At 38.6% G+C, this 14640-nt stretch overlaps 1 protein-coding gene and 1 pseudogene across 1 annotated transcript; both read left to right on the top strand.

Annotated features, from left to right (window-relative positions):
• Positions 1-304: 304 nt before the first annotated feature.
• Positions 305-1707, top strand: LOC150075668 (uncharacterized). The gene has a single exon (XM_090388644.1). The coding sequence runs from the start codon at positions 364-366 to the stop codon at positions 1684-1686; it is 1323 nt and encodes a 440-aa protein (XP_090244770.1). The 5' UTR covers positions 305-363; the 3' UTR covers positions 1687-1707.
• A 6341-nt stretch (positions 1708-8048) lies between these two features.
• On the top strand, positions 8049-8192 carry LOC150075667 (U2 spliceosomal RNA; annotated as a pseudogene).
• The last annotated feature ends 6448 nt before the right edge of the window (positions 8193-14640 follow it).

Below are 14640 nucleotides of genomic sequence, written 5' to 3'. Positions count from 1 at the left end.
CGAAAAGCAAGGTGATATAAAGGGCGCACATTAGGGAATGTAAAACTTACAAGAAGTTGATTTGTCTTTTTTTGAAGTAGCTTCAGGACCAGAACCAACAAGAAAAGAAACTACTTTGTAATATGATTAATTTATAATTTTTTGAGAGATCCATATTTTATACTGATGAGTGTTCATTAACTTACAAAATAAATCAGTTATGCTTGTACAAAAAAAAATTATTTTATAAAAAGAAATTAAGTAAATGATCCTCTTAATTCCTTCGATTTCATTATATTTATTATCATATTTATAGTACTGTTTATTGCACTTACTTGTTAATTTTATAACTGATTAATCCTGAAACACAACAAAATTTGCATAATGGACGTGTTTATTAAAGATGAAGATGATTCATTTTCACAAGCATCTCCACTGTGCATTATTCCTTCCGTCGAAAAGCCTTACACTTGCACAGTTTGTGGTCAAACAGTTTTGCTCTCAGATGCGTGCAGTAATGAGGAACCTTTTAAGTGTGAAATGTGCGATGCAGAATCTTTTAATTCATCAAATTTTAATAATAATACATGGAACAGTCCTGTTGAGAACCAGTTCGGATGTGGAATATGTGGCATGAGATTGTCGTGCCCAGAAGAACTTTCTTCGCACACAAGACTTCATATGAATGAAATCCCTTTTGAAGATGAAATATGTGGCCAGCCATTTTCAGAAACAGCATCACTTGGATCCACTACAGTTAATACAAAGAAAAAACCCATTTGTGAAATATGTGGAAAGACTTTTTCACTTCCATCACACTTAAAGAAACATATAGTAATCCACACTGGTGAAAAGCATTACGTGTGTGAAATATGTGGCAAGGCATTTTCACGATCAAGTAATCTTTCGTCACATGTACGAGTACACACAAAAGAAAGACCCTATACGTGTGAAATTTGTGGCAAGGCATTTGCATTATCAGGACATCTTAAAACTCACAGAAAAATTCATACAAATGAAAAACCTTTTTCATGCGAAATATGTGGCAAAGCATTTTTATTAGCAGGACCACTTAAAAGACACATCAGAGTTCATACTAAAGAGAAACCTCATGTCTGTGAACTATGTGGAAAAGGATTTTCTCAATCGGCACATCTCAAAAAACACATAAGGATTCACAATAATGAGAAGCCATTTATATGTGAAATATGTGGAAAAGCATTTTCTGAATCAGGACATCTTACGGTACACATAAGGATTCATACTAATGAAAAGCCTTTTTCATGCAAAGTGTGTGGCAAGGCTTTTTCACGATCGGGAAATCTTGCTGTACACCTAAGAATCCATACCAACGAAAGACCTTTTATATGTGAAGAATGTGGTAAAGCATTTTTTGTATCAGGAGATCTTAAAAGACACTTGAAAATCCATGCCAGGGAGAAAAATTTTGTTTGCAAAATATGCGGATTGGAATTCACAAAATTGGAACCGCTTAAAATACATATTACAATTCACACCAACAGGAAACTTCCTATTTGCGAAATATGTGGTAAGCCATTTTTAAAATTATCACGTCTTAAAAAACACTTAAAAATTCACTCTGATAAGAAAACGGCCGATGATGAGGGAAACACTCCAACACCACCTTTTGAGGGTCAGGAATTGATGCTTTCAGAGTCAAAAATTCAAGAAGCCTGTCAGAATTAAATTACAGTAAAGAACACTCAAGTGGATATTTCAGCATTTGTCTTCAAAATGGTATAATTCCCATATAGAGGAAAGCTTTTTATATGAAATTATAATGACAAGATTTCCTTGCCTGTAATGCCTAAAAAATGCAATTCAATTTTAGATCAAATGTATAGTTGAAAGGAATTCGTTTTTAGATAGCAATATTTATCTTTTTTTTCTTCGGTTTTATGTCTGATAAAAACTTGAAACCTGTTTTTGTTTAAATTATCTGTTTCTTTGATCAATGTACAATCTTACACATTGTAGTATGGTTGTTATGTACAGTAGTGTAATAATTTATATACACCATCTTCTGGTTCAATGCATAAATGTAATTTTTTTTATTTTTTTAAGGTTTTTTAACTACATGCCATGCTTTCAGTATTACTATAAATAATGTTAAGGGTTTTTTGTAATAAATAATAATTAGAGAAATGTATTGTTTATAAAATTTAATTATTGGTAAACAAAATTCAGCAGTTTATATGGATTAACTGTCCTTTGCTTTTACATATCCCTTAAATCTGCTTAGCTACTCATCTCTTGCAGAACTTGTAGTGTACAATGAAATGGTCTGAAATACTACTCTGATATTAGTAATAGGATTTATTTTGAGGCATGCTGTGAGCCCTATGAATCATAATCTTTAGTCCAGCAAGCTCTCAAAGGCCACCTGAAGATGCAATGGAATCTAGACATATTCAGTCTGGATTTCATCTAGCTTGTTATACTTACCTTTATGAACAAGAGTTGAACCCTATTGAAAGCCTGGTGACCATGGAAATAGGCTTCATCAAGAGACTTTGCAACATTCTCCAAACGTTTTGCAATATATACATCTGCAAAAGTTTAAACTCCTTGTTTATAGAATGGAGGTCTGTGACACTTTATGCTCAATTTCATCGAGTGCTGGGTGGCAGTGAAACTAAAAATTCTAGTCCTACCCCATAAGATTTGCAATCAGGTTTCCAGTGCTCCTTAAAAACCATACGATACTACCTGTTGGACTCCCTCTGGTGGCAGACCTAGCAATATAGTTTTTAGCAAAAACATTATCATTTTGATGATTAAATTTTTCTTTAGTAAAGATTTTCTCTTCTGTGAAGAGAATCATTGTGTGTATTTTTTGCATACTACTGGAGTAATAAAATAAATTTCTGTGTATTCTCCAAATAGCCAGGGCTAGAGGGATTTACATATTTAAAGGTAGCTAGATTTTTGGCACCATAAAATTTACATGGGCCATGCATTTTTCCTCGTGTTATACAGACTCGAATCCATGCCCTCCTTTACCTGTGGGCACGTGTGTTAACCACTGAACTCGTAGTAATAGTTTTGATAGCAACTTCTTGATATCCTACACAGCAAGAGTTAATATATGCCATTCCTTCCTTAGATGATCTAATTGATAGTTTGAGTAATGTTCTCATTTCCCTGGAAAGTTTCATTTGCAGAGAGGATTTCAATGAATGCAGGTGGGACAAAACAACCTTCATTGCCTGTGAAGTTCTGATTATACTTCAAAAAATTTAAAAAGATTTAAAACAGTCATCTATTATCTCAATATCAGTGTATCATTTAGCATTGTGAAATGCTAATGACTGGATGGAAACTGCCTTGCTTTGTAGTTACAACTGCTCAGTTTTATTTGTTATTTTATCTCGTGTTAAACTGTACAAATAGAGCAGTATAATTACAGATTATTTTGTCATGTATTGAATAATACGCTGAATGCTTGCAGTTTAGAGTTTAATTTTGTCTAGGTATTTCTTCAATTCAAACTTTGACAGTACTATGTATAATACCTTTGTGTACAGAATTCATGCAACAGAAAAAAGTTTTCTCTTGAATGTGTTTTTTTTTTTTTTTTTCTCCAATAGAAGCTCAGATGTAATAAAATACTTAAGTGTTTTTATTTATATTTTAATCTTTAAAACTCCCATGTAGCCATTTTATCTAGATCTAAATGAGAAATAAATACAATTTTAATTATACCATTGAACTCTGTCAGTTTTCTAGAAACAGATATACATTAAAATTTGTGAATTGAGATAAAGGATTGAGAAGAATTAGTTGGATAAAAATTATAACAAAAGAGGGTAAATGTGAAAATCCCTATACCTACTGATGTGGAAGATTAGCATGAAATTAGAGAAAATTAAGATGGGGAAAAAATTTCAGCAAGAAGTAATTGTGAAGGCTGTAAAAATGGTGGATAGAGAATGAAAGAATGCCCATTGGAAGAGTGAATCAGCAACTTCAACCATGTTGCACTGTATATAATAGGTCTGTAAATTGCATGTGTTCTGTGGTCAAAAAAAAAAATTTCCAGGAGGAAATTCCATGCTACCCTCACTTGAAATCGACTAACTTAGCCACATTTGAAAAAAACACAAAATTTCCTCACATCATCAATGGGATTCGAACTTGGGTCTTTTCCAACTGCTGTGGGGAGGATGGTGATAATGGGGGCGTCAGTAAGCAGAAGTAAGCCAAAAGGTAAAGTATGATTGAGTAACTGATTATAATGATTTGTGATTAAACCCTGAAAAAGGAGGTTAGTACAGTCATATTCACTGGTTTCTAAGATTTATCAAGGACATCATTTCAGGGGTGACAGATAAAGGCTGCCACTTGGTAGTCTAAAATGCTGATGTAGCATTACAGATACCAACTTAAATTGTAGGATTTTAGGCATATTAGAAACTTAGATCATATTATGCCATGTATATTATGTTTCTAAATTGCATGTGTGCTATGGTTAATTTCATTTTTACTAGAAAAAATACCTGAGTTGCCGGGATGAAAAATTATGCTACTACTACCCTCGCCTCAGAAAATCTAACTTAGCCACATGATAAAAGTCCAATAAAAATTCCTTACATCTGTGATGGGATTCAAACTTCAGTTTTTCCACTTGGTATGCACAGAACAGCATTATATCAACTGTACTACCTATGAGGTCCCAAACTTAAATGGAATTTCTGCAAATTCCAGCAATTCTAAAAGGAAACCATTCCTTTGCTTGTGCATTCATGCTATTTGGACATAGTAATTCTCAATATATTCCCCATATGCAAGTTCTAAAAATGCTGAGGATAGTATGCTAGCGGTAAATCCCAGATAAACTAATGTTGATATGATTCAAGGTGGTTTGGATACCACAAAAGAATGACAACTCTGTATCATTGGGCATTACCAAGTGGTAGCTAACATTGCTTATTGGAGACTTGAAGTGAAACACTTCTCCAGGCTGAAGTTTCTCCCCATCTTTTCTATCAAAAAGTATGGGTAATGTTTTTTGGTTGTTAGCATTAGTAGAGGCATTTGATGCAAGAAAGCAAGCTTATGCAGCATCAGCCAAAAAAAAAAAAAATGCTCCCATTTCACCCCTCCGTTCGTTCCAAGTACCTGTCCAGCTCAGCCTTAAATTTATTTAGACTATCAACTTCCACAACAAAGGATGGAAGTCTGTTCCACCTGCTGGCTACAGGCAAACTTCCGCACATCTATCCTACATCTGTCTTTCCTCAATTTCAATTTATGCCCTCTCAAATGATTATTCTGAGCAAGAGGAAGAATCCCATCAGCATTGAGCATGCTCAAACTATTCAAGGCTTTATACACCTCCATCAGATCACCTCGCAGGTGCCTAGTCTCCAGACACTGTAATTTACAAAACGTAAGCCTTTCTTTGTAAGAGCAACCCTTTGTTCCATTCACTAATCTTGTTACCCTTCTCTGTACTTGTTCCAGCAGCTGTACATCCTAAAAATGAGGCCTCCAGACCTGTATACAGTACTCAAGGTGTGGCCTGATCATTGCCTTATATAAGGGGATAATCACCTTATCCCTGCTAGAAAAATTCCTGTATATCATTGACAAGACATTTTTGAGCTACTCTTGCAGACCGTCTGCACTGCTAAGAAAACTTTATATCTGCCTGCACAATTACCCCCAGATCCTTTTCGTTATCTACCACTGTCAGTGCAGTACCACACAGTTGATACGTCACTCTGGGGTTGCTGCTTCCCATATGTAGTACTTTACATTTGTCAATGTTAAACTTCATTTGCCACCTCTCAGCCCATCTGCTCAACTTTTCTAGATCCTGTTGCAGCAGCGTACTGTCATTAGTGTCCTTAACAACCCTGCCAACCTTCATATCGTCTGCAAACTTGGACATTAAGCTTGATATATCAATATCATTTATAAATACAGAAAACAATGGACCCAATACTGAACCCTGAGGGAATCCACTAATAACATTAGTCCACGATGAGAAGTCTCCATTGATTACCACTCTCTGTCTTCTCCCACTCAACCATCCCTTTATCCATAGCAGCAATTTGCTTCCAATGCCACACTGCTCCAATTTGTGCAGCAGTCTTCCATGTACAACAGTATCAAAAGCCTTTCTAAGATCCAAGTATATAATATCAAAGTTATTCCCTGCATCCAGTTCTTTTGTGTCCACATCATAGTATCCAATCAAGAACAGCCAAGCTCATGGGAGTGCTGTGGCTCAGAGAAGAACTGAGGGGGACAGTTGCCCTCAGAATCACAGCCTTTTAAAATGCACTGCTTGCTTGATGTTTGTGGAGCAGTCTGGTACGAGACATGATACTGCCATGGGGGATGTCTTTGTATGTGTGCAATGCAAGGAGTGTAAGGAAATCAGGCGACAACTCAACGTTGTTATGGGCCTATATGAGAGCTTGAAGGACATGGTGAAAGGGTGGATGCCCTCGAAGGATTAAAAGTGAGGCGCCCATCAAGCTCTCAGTTGCCCACACCAACGCCAGAGCTTGCTCTTGGGCATCACGGAACACAGCGGCAACCCCCAAGGCAGAATGCGCTGGTCCCAAAGGAACTAGTAGTTATTGGTGACTCTATTGTCAGGGAAATGGGAAACATGCTTTGTAAAAAGGATAGGTGGAACAGGACCAGAAAATCTCTGCCAGGGGCAAAGGTTGATGACGTTGTAGAGCGGATATCATCTTTTAAGGGCACAAAAGGTGATATAGTTGTACACGTTGGCACTAATGATATTAAGAGTAGGAGACCGGCAGAATTACTTAACAAGTACAGGTCACTGTTGAAAAAAAGCCGTGAATTACGGTTGAATTTGAAAGTGTCTGCAATTCTGCCCAGACACGATAGGAGGGAGTATATCAATTCGGCCCTGGAAAGACTGTGCAAGGCTCAAGGGGTAGAATTTTTTTCAGCCTGGTCTGTACTTGTTAACAGAAGGGACTGCTTCTACAGGGATGGGATACACTTAAATAGAAAGGGCGCAAGAATATTTGCTGATGCTATCGAGGCAGTGTTAGGTGGTCGGAAAACTGCTAGCTTGGTGGGGGGGGATACAAGGACTAATAGATTAACAGTAGCCACTGGCAGATGTGAAAGTGATTCTTGCACTGCTTCTATTGGAATGAGCAGAAGCCTGGAAAACAAGATGCAGGATATTTCAGAGACTGCTGGGAGTCATTGCGGTAGGCAGGGCAGGGTTGTTAAGGACAATACTGACGCTATGGTGCTGCAACAGGATCTGGAAAGGTTGAACAGATGGACTGAGAGGTGGCAAATGAAGTTTAACATTGACAAATGTAAAGTACTACATATGGGAAACAGCAACCCCAGAGCAACGTATCAACTCTGTGGTACTACACTGACAGTGGCAGAGAATGAAAAGGACCTGGGGGTTATTGTGCAGGCAGATATGAAGTTCTCTGAGCAGTGCAGACGGGCTGCAAGAGTAGCTCATGGTGTCTTATCAATGATATACAGGAATTTTTCTAGCTGGGATAAGGAGGTGATTATTCCCTTGTATAAAGCAATGGTCAGGCCACACCTTGAATACTGTATACAGGTCTAGAGACCTCATTTCAAGAAGGATCAAGAGCTGCTGGAACGAGTACAGAGAAAGGCAACAAGATTAGTGAATGGAACAAAGGGTTGCTCTTACGAAAAAAGGCTTATAAGTTTTGCAAATTACACAGTTTGGAGACTAGGCACCGGCGAGGTGATCTGATAGAGGTGTATAAAGGCTTGAATGGTTTGAGCATGCTCAATGCTGATGCGATTCTGCCTCTTGCTCAGAATAATCACCTGGGAGGGCATAAATTCAAATTGAGGAAAGACAGATGTAGGATAGATGTGCGGAAATTTGCCTTTAGCCAGCGGGTAGTTGGTTGGTGGAACAGACTTCCATCCCTTGTTGTGGAAGTTGATATCCTAAATAAATTTAAGGCTCAGCTGGACAGGTATTTCGAACGAACGGAGGGGTGAAGTGGAAGTTTTTTTTTTTTTTGTTTTTTTTGATTGATGCTGCATAAGCTTGCTTTCTTGCATCATATGCCTCTAGTAATGCTAATGCTAACTGATTTTTGGGAACGCGGTGAAGTGTTTGGAGCTTGCTCCACTTTTGCCACGAGTTCCTCTGGTATTGCACCACTTCCGGAGTCAGCTCAGAACAATGAACCAAAAATAGTGAATTGCTCTCGGCTGGGATTGCAATTTTGGGCCACAAGTGGACATAATTGGTGGTTTCTACTTATGGCTGAGAACTGTAACTACTCATTAAAAATATCCGTTACTTTTAATAGCGATAAAATCACCGTTAAGCCTACACTTGTGTAATACGCATGGATGCACCGCACCAGGGTTCCAATCGAATGAGCCGTCAAAGTTTGAACTTAAATAATTGAGGCCCCTTTTGCATCCGGGCTCCCAAGTACCTCTGCACCACCGAGAAGTACAGAGTGCCCCAAAAAGGTGCAACCAATTTTAAATGTTTGTAACAAATGTAATTTTAATGACAGAAACACAAAACCTGCGCTAAATGTGAGAAAAACAGTTGAAGTTTTTACTGACATCCAACAGGTGTACCACTTGTCACACAAACAATATCTAATCGGTAATAAAGTTCCTCCCATGTTTTTTCAAGGATGTCACGCTTAATCATGGTAATTGCATTTGTAATCCTGCGATGTCTGCAACAGGGGTCTTGTAGGCTGTGTCTTTGATGAATCCCCATAAGAAGAAATCACAAGAGGTTAATCTGGTGAACGTTGTGCCACGCAATGGGACCATCACGCCCAATCCAACGGCCAAGAAACTTGTCAGTTAAACTTCAATCTGCAAAAGAAAAGAACGGATTATTGAAGTAAAAACTTCAACTGTTTTTCTGACAATTAGCGCAGGTTTTGTGTTTCTATCATTAAAATTACATTTGTTACAAACATTTAAAATTGGTTACACCTTTTTGGGACACCCTGCAAGATATGTTATTACTCTGTGCTCTGCACGGCCTGGTTATAGAAAGTGCTAGGAGTAAGAATGTTCTTGGCCTCACCATTACTAACTAATCAGATGACATCACAGCGCTTTAAGTGCATGAACCATTGATGAAGGGAGATGCTGCAGTGATTAAACGTAGAGTCACAAGCTTTGGCGGCTCAAGACTGTAATGTATGGCGGTGCTGCTTCTTAAAGTTAAATGTCTTATAAACAAGAAAATTCATTAAATTCCCTTGTTTATAAGACAAGTAGACAGGGCCGGCTTAAGCAACGTTCGAGCGGTTAAAAATTTAGGGAGGGGGGGCAAAATTCCCCGAAAATTTTCTGTAAATTTCAAGTCCGAGAGGGCGCGCCAAAATATCTTGCACAGGCTGCTGATAGACTTTGGCTACTGCCAGAGGCGGATTTAACGGCGGGCGCACCGGGCGCGCGCCCTGGGCCCCGACTTCTCAAGGGCCCACCCAAAACCCCAACAAATTAATTGAACATATTAGTTCAAAACTTTGTGATTATTATTATGCTATTATTAATTATATCATATTCAAATTTTATTGGAAATAAAACATTAATAGTACATAATATTTTTTATTTATTTAAAATATTGGTTAACATGTATTTTTATTTTCCCTGTCTCTCTCTTTTTTTTAAGGGGCCCAATATTTTCTTCTGCGCCCGGGGCCTCAACCGACCTTAATGCGCTCCTGGCTACTGCTGAATGTAGACATAGATATAGTAATGTTAATAACCAAGTTAAAAATACTAAAAAAAACAGGCGCCTCCGTAGCCAGGTGGGAAGGAGCAGCAGTGCGTAGCACACGTTTCTTGATTAGACCGGGGTTCGAGCCCGTCACCACCAAATATGGAGGATGTGGAAAGGTCAGGGAATGACCACCGCATTTCCCGGAGCAATATGGCCTTAGTTGCTAATGCTCCTAAAAACCAAATAACAAACAAACAAACTAAAAAAACATTAACTGGACATTTCCTATTGGGTAATCTCGAAATTTTACTTAAAAATAAAATCCATTCTTCGGTTTTTATTTGTTGAAAATAGACAAATAACTTTTTCTTCAAGTTTTATGCACTGTTCAAATCGGCACTGCTCGCTCCGCAGTTCATTTGACTCATTTTGTCACCTCGAAAAAGAAGCGTATTGGCAACCTGCCAACTAGGCATTGACTCAACCACAGAGAGCAAAATGTGGAAATATCTAATGCACAATTCCGTCTACGGTTAAACATCAAAGTTGAAAACGATTTCGTGTTTTTATTCGTTTATTATTGAAATGTTTATTGGAAATGGTTGTTTTCCCGTGAACCAAAGGCCTTAGGCTATGGTTTGGCCTGGTGGCCCGGCTCTATTTAATACTTGTATTAAATAAAGCAATTATTTATTTATTATTATTATTAGAAATAAAGGATGAGTATACTATATGCGGGACCTGTTAAAAATATTCATTGCATTGCATTGTTCTTCACAAAACTTCATGTAACTCCATTGACTGTATACACTAGTGTGCAAAATTTAAGGACCAGTCACGTTTTCACCTGTAGCTTCTCCTAGGAGTGGCCTGGATATGGGAAAAGCATGCCAAAGGAGGTACAGAAATGATGAAGGAAACAATACCCACACAACAACGGAAACAAAACGGTACAGAGGGACTTTATTCAAAAATGGCCACATAGCACGGGCTGCCATGATACAGATGCATCACTGCCAAAGATGGACCAATGGGAAGAGGTGGTCCTCGTAGGAGGTATGGCCACCCCTAATGTCGATGCAGGATTTGCACTACCTGTCCATACTTAGAACAATGTTGTTGATAAGTTCTTGTTGTAACATCGTCCATTCCTCTGTCAGCGCCATCTAAAGCTAGTGAAGATTTACTGGTGGGTGTGGACGTGATGCTAGGCATCTCCCCAGAGCGTCCCATATGTGTTCGATGGGATTTAGATCAGCGGAACTGGCAGACTAATCCATTCTAACAATGTCCTCAATTTCCAAAAGCATATCAACAGCTGCAGTGCGATGGGATGTGGCGTTATCATCCATAAACACGATCTGGGGGCCAATGGCACCTCAGAACAGAAGCACATGGGGAAGAATTACCTCAGCACAGTAGCGTGCAGCGGTTACAGTACCACCTTCCAGTATCTGGAGTTGTGTACGTCCATCCAAGATAACGCTTCCCCATACGAGAACACCTCGACCGCAATATCGATCCCTTTAAGTGATGTTTGCGGGGTGATACCGTGTGCAAACCACTCGCCAGATTACCTGACGTCCAGAATCGCTGCTGAGAATGAATCTACTCTCATCAGTAAAGAGTACCTTAAGTAAAGATTTTGTGGTTGTAGCCTTTAGAAATAGTGTTGGTCCTTAAGTTTTGCACACCAGTGTATTTATATTTAAAAATGTGGGAATGCTGCAGTTCCGCAGTGCCTACCAACGAGCCGCCCCACGGCGCGGGTTTTAACTTCAGAAGAGGGGACTGACAGTTTAAGGTGCTATGTGGCATCTGAACTGGGAATTGCCAAGGGAGGGCAAATACATTTGTATTATTGAGTATTTTTAAAACAATCACAGAAGCCATGAACGCATACATACCTTTAAGGAAATATTGCAGGAGGAGGATGATGACTGGAGCTGGCTGGTGAAATTGAGTAGAAAAAGATAGCATGGGACAGTTACAGAACGATGAAAAGTACTGAAGCTTACAACAGATAAAATTTGATCTCTAATAGTACCACAAATAAGGTGAGGAAGGCCAATGTTGCATATGAGAAAGCATTAACTAAGAGAGCAAAGAATGGGGACAACGAATTTTTCATGTATGTGAATACAACAAAGAAAAAAGCTAATCAGATGGAACCCTTGTGAAATGAGTGTGGGAAAGTCTTAGATAACCCAGCTGACATTGCATATGAATTGAATAGGTACTTTGTATCAGTTTTTACTGACTAAAAAATCTTCATGCTGAGAAGAGGCTGTGCGACTGACGCTGAGCTACATGAAATTAGTGATGTCGTAATTACCGATGATTGTTTAATCGAAAAACAATTGAGCACAAACTCCGCAACCTGAGTTGATGGCATGTACCTTGTTGTTTTGAAGGAGTGTATTGAACCATTGAGGTTAATTATGAGGGAATCTTTGAACTCAGGAGAGATTCTTTTGGACTGGAGAGGTGTCGATGTATTGTGAATACTGTACATAAAACGGTTCTAAGAGTGAAGTTACTACAGACTGGTTTGTCTGATTTTAGTGGTAGGAAAAATCTTAAAGGTTATGATTACGAGTGCAATCTAGGGACATTTAGATAGATATGGCATTCTGAAGGAAACAAACGTGACTTGGTTTAACTAACTTAGTAGGCTATTTCGACACAGTTATTCTTGAGCTGGATTTAGGGAACACTTTCGACATAGTTTATTTGGATTTTAGCAAAGCATCTGAATCGGTCCCTCACGAAAAGTTGCTTTATAAGCCTGAACAGGTTGGGATTACTGGCAAGATTTTAAGATGGATTGCTGGGTTACTGCAGGGAAGTAACCCAGCAAAAATATCCATTGTGATTAATGGATATTCTTCAGAACGATGTAACTCCAGTAGTGGGGTCCCTCAAGGATCGGTTCTTGGACCACTGTTGTTGTTTTTTTTTTTTTTTTTCATTTATATAAATGACATCGACAAAGGGATAGAAGGCGTGATGTCAAAATTTGCAGTTGACATAAAGATTGGCTGAGTTGTTAATGATCATTGACAAGCGGCGCTCCTTCACAATGACTTGATCAGACTTCAAAGATGGTCAGAGAAGTGGCAGCTATGTTTTAATTCTGCTAAATGCACGGTCTTACACTTGGGGAACAGCAACCCACAAATAAATTATACACTTGGTAGAGATAGAATTAAAAACAGTGGAGGAGGAAGGGCATTTGGGAGTTACAATACTGGCAAATATGAAGTATTCTAAACGGTGTATTCAGACATCCAGGAAAGAACGTGATGTGATATCGGTGCTTTAACAAACGTTATCCTGTAGAGATAGGGTTGTTGATGTAGGGTTTTAGGAGCATCAGCAACTAAGGCCATATTGCTCTGAGTATAGTGTATGTAAATTTCTTGTGTTCAATGGTCAATTTTTTGCTTGCTGGACAAAAAACACGAGTTTTCGAAGGAAAAAACTACGCTACCCTCGCTTGAGACCGATTAAATCACGTTGTGAAAAAGTCTTAAAAATTCCTCTCGTCATCGACTTGACGCGACCTGGGGTGTTTTCCACCAGGTATGGGAAGCACAGTGGTTCTACCAACTGTGCCACCCACAGGGGCATAGAGATAGGGATTTAATTTAGTGTTAGTCGTTGCAAATAATACAAGGAAGCAACTTATATACCATCAACCAAAAAAAGAACACTACTCATTTATCCATCCATCCCTTGGAATAATTTGCTCAATTCTTTCTTACATTTAACAAAATGCCCACCTCAAAAACACTAGCTGGAAGTTTTTTGCAACAATCAACCATCCGCTGCATGAAATCAAATTTTTGCACACCTGTCCTACAATCATTCATTTTCAATTTAAATTTACCTTAAACGGAAACGCTTCAATCAAGTCCCCTCGCAGGTGCTCAGTTTCCAGATACTGCAATTTGCAGGATTGAAGCGCGTCTCGGTACGAGCAACCTTTGTATCCCTCAACAACCCTGCCATCCTTCTCTTCATCCGCTCCAGCAAGTTCACATCCTAAAATCAAGACTCCACATCTGTATACAATATTGAAGATTTGGCCTAACCAAGGGCAAGTACAATGAAACAATCACCTTGATGTCCCAGCAGGCAAAATTTTCCGTAGAAAACTCCATGAGCTCTCCCGGCAGCTCATAAGCACTGTTCAGTGGACTTCATATCTCACTACACTTTTATTTATAGGTCTTTTTAATTTCCACTTACCTCAGTGTGGCAATACACAATTGGTATGTTAGTATGGGATCACTGCCACCTATATGAAATACCTTACATCCATCACCGTTAAACCTCAACCGCCATTACTCAATTTAAATTCAGCCCATCCGCCCAATTTCTCCAAGTTTTGTTTCAGTACCATACCCTGATTTTTGTTATTTCAGCCCATCTGCCTAATTTCTCCAAGTTTTGTTTCAGCACCATACCCTGATTTCTGTTATTAATCATCAGGCAACATTCGTATCATCTGAAAATTGGATATTAATGTAGATAGTAGATATGCTTGCATTGATATCATTAACCCTGAGGGACTCCAAAACTTCATTTACTGCAGTTTATCTGTAAATTTTGGTTTCAAAAGTTCTTAAATGGAGATACTTAACCATATTCCTAAATTGTTAGTTCACCTGAATGGTTTTTTGTTACTGGAATTCGTTAAACGGGAAGAATGCTCAACAGTAATCGTATATCCATAGGTTGGAACACTGCTTGCCTTGGGGGGGGTGAAATCAAGGACTAAAACCGAAAACAAAATATTATTATATTAGGCTATCCGAATGTTTAAATTCATCTGCCGTGTATTGTTTTATGTTTGTAAATTGCGAGTGTTCTGTGATCGATTTCCCTGTTTTGCTGGACGAAAAACCCCAGTTTCTGGG

The sequence above is a fragment of the Mastigoproctus giganteus genome, chromosome 14 (genome assembly GCF_048544385.1).
Source record: "Mastigoproctus giganteus isolate SK-2022 chromosome 14, ASM4854438v1, whole genome shotgun sequence".
Taxonomy (NCBI): domain Eukaryota; kingdom Metazoa; phylum Arthropoda; class Arachnida; order Uropygi; family Thelyphonidae; genus Mastigoproctus; species Mastigoproctus giganteus.
The sequence above is the reverse complement of the archived record's forward strand: the minus strand, read 5'-3'. Positions and strand labels throughout refer to the sequence as shown.

Excerpts from the sequence above, each read along its gene's own strand:
- LOC150075668 (XM_090388644.1), top strand. The coding sequence starts at position 364 with ATGGACGTGTTTATTAAAGATGAAGATGATTCATTTTCACAAGCATCT.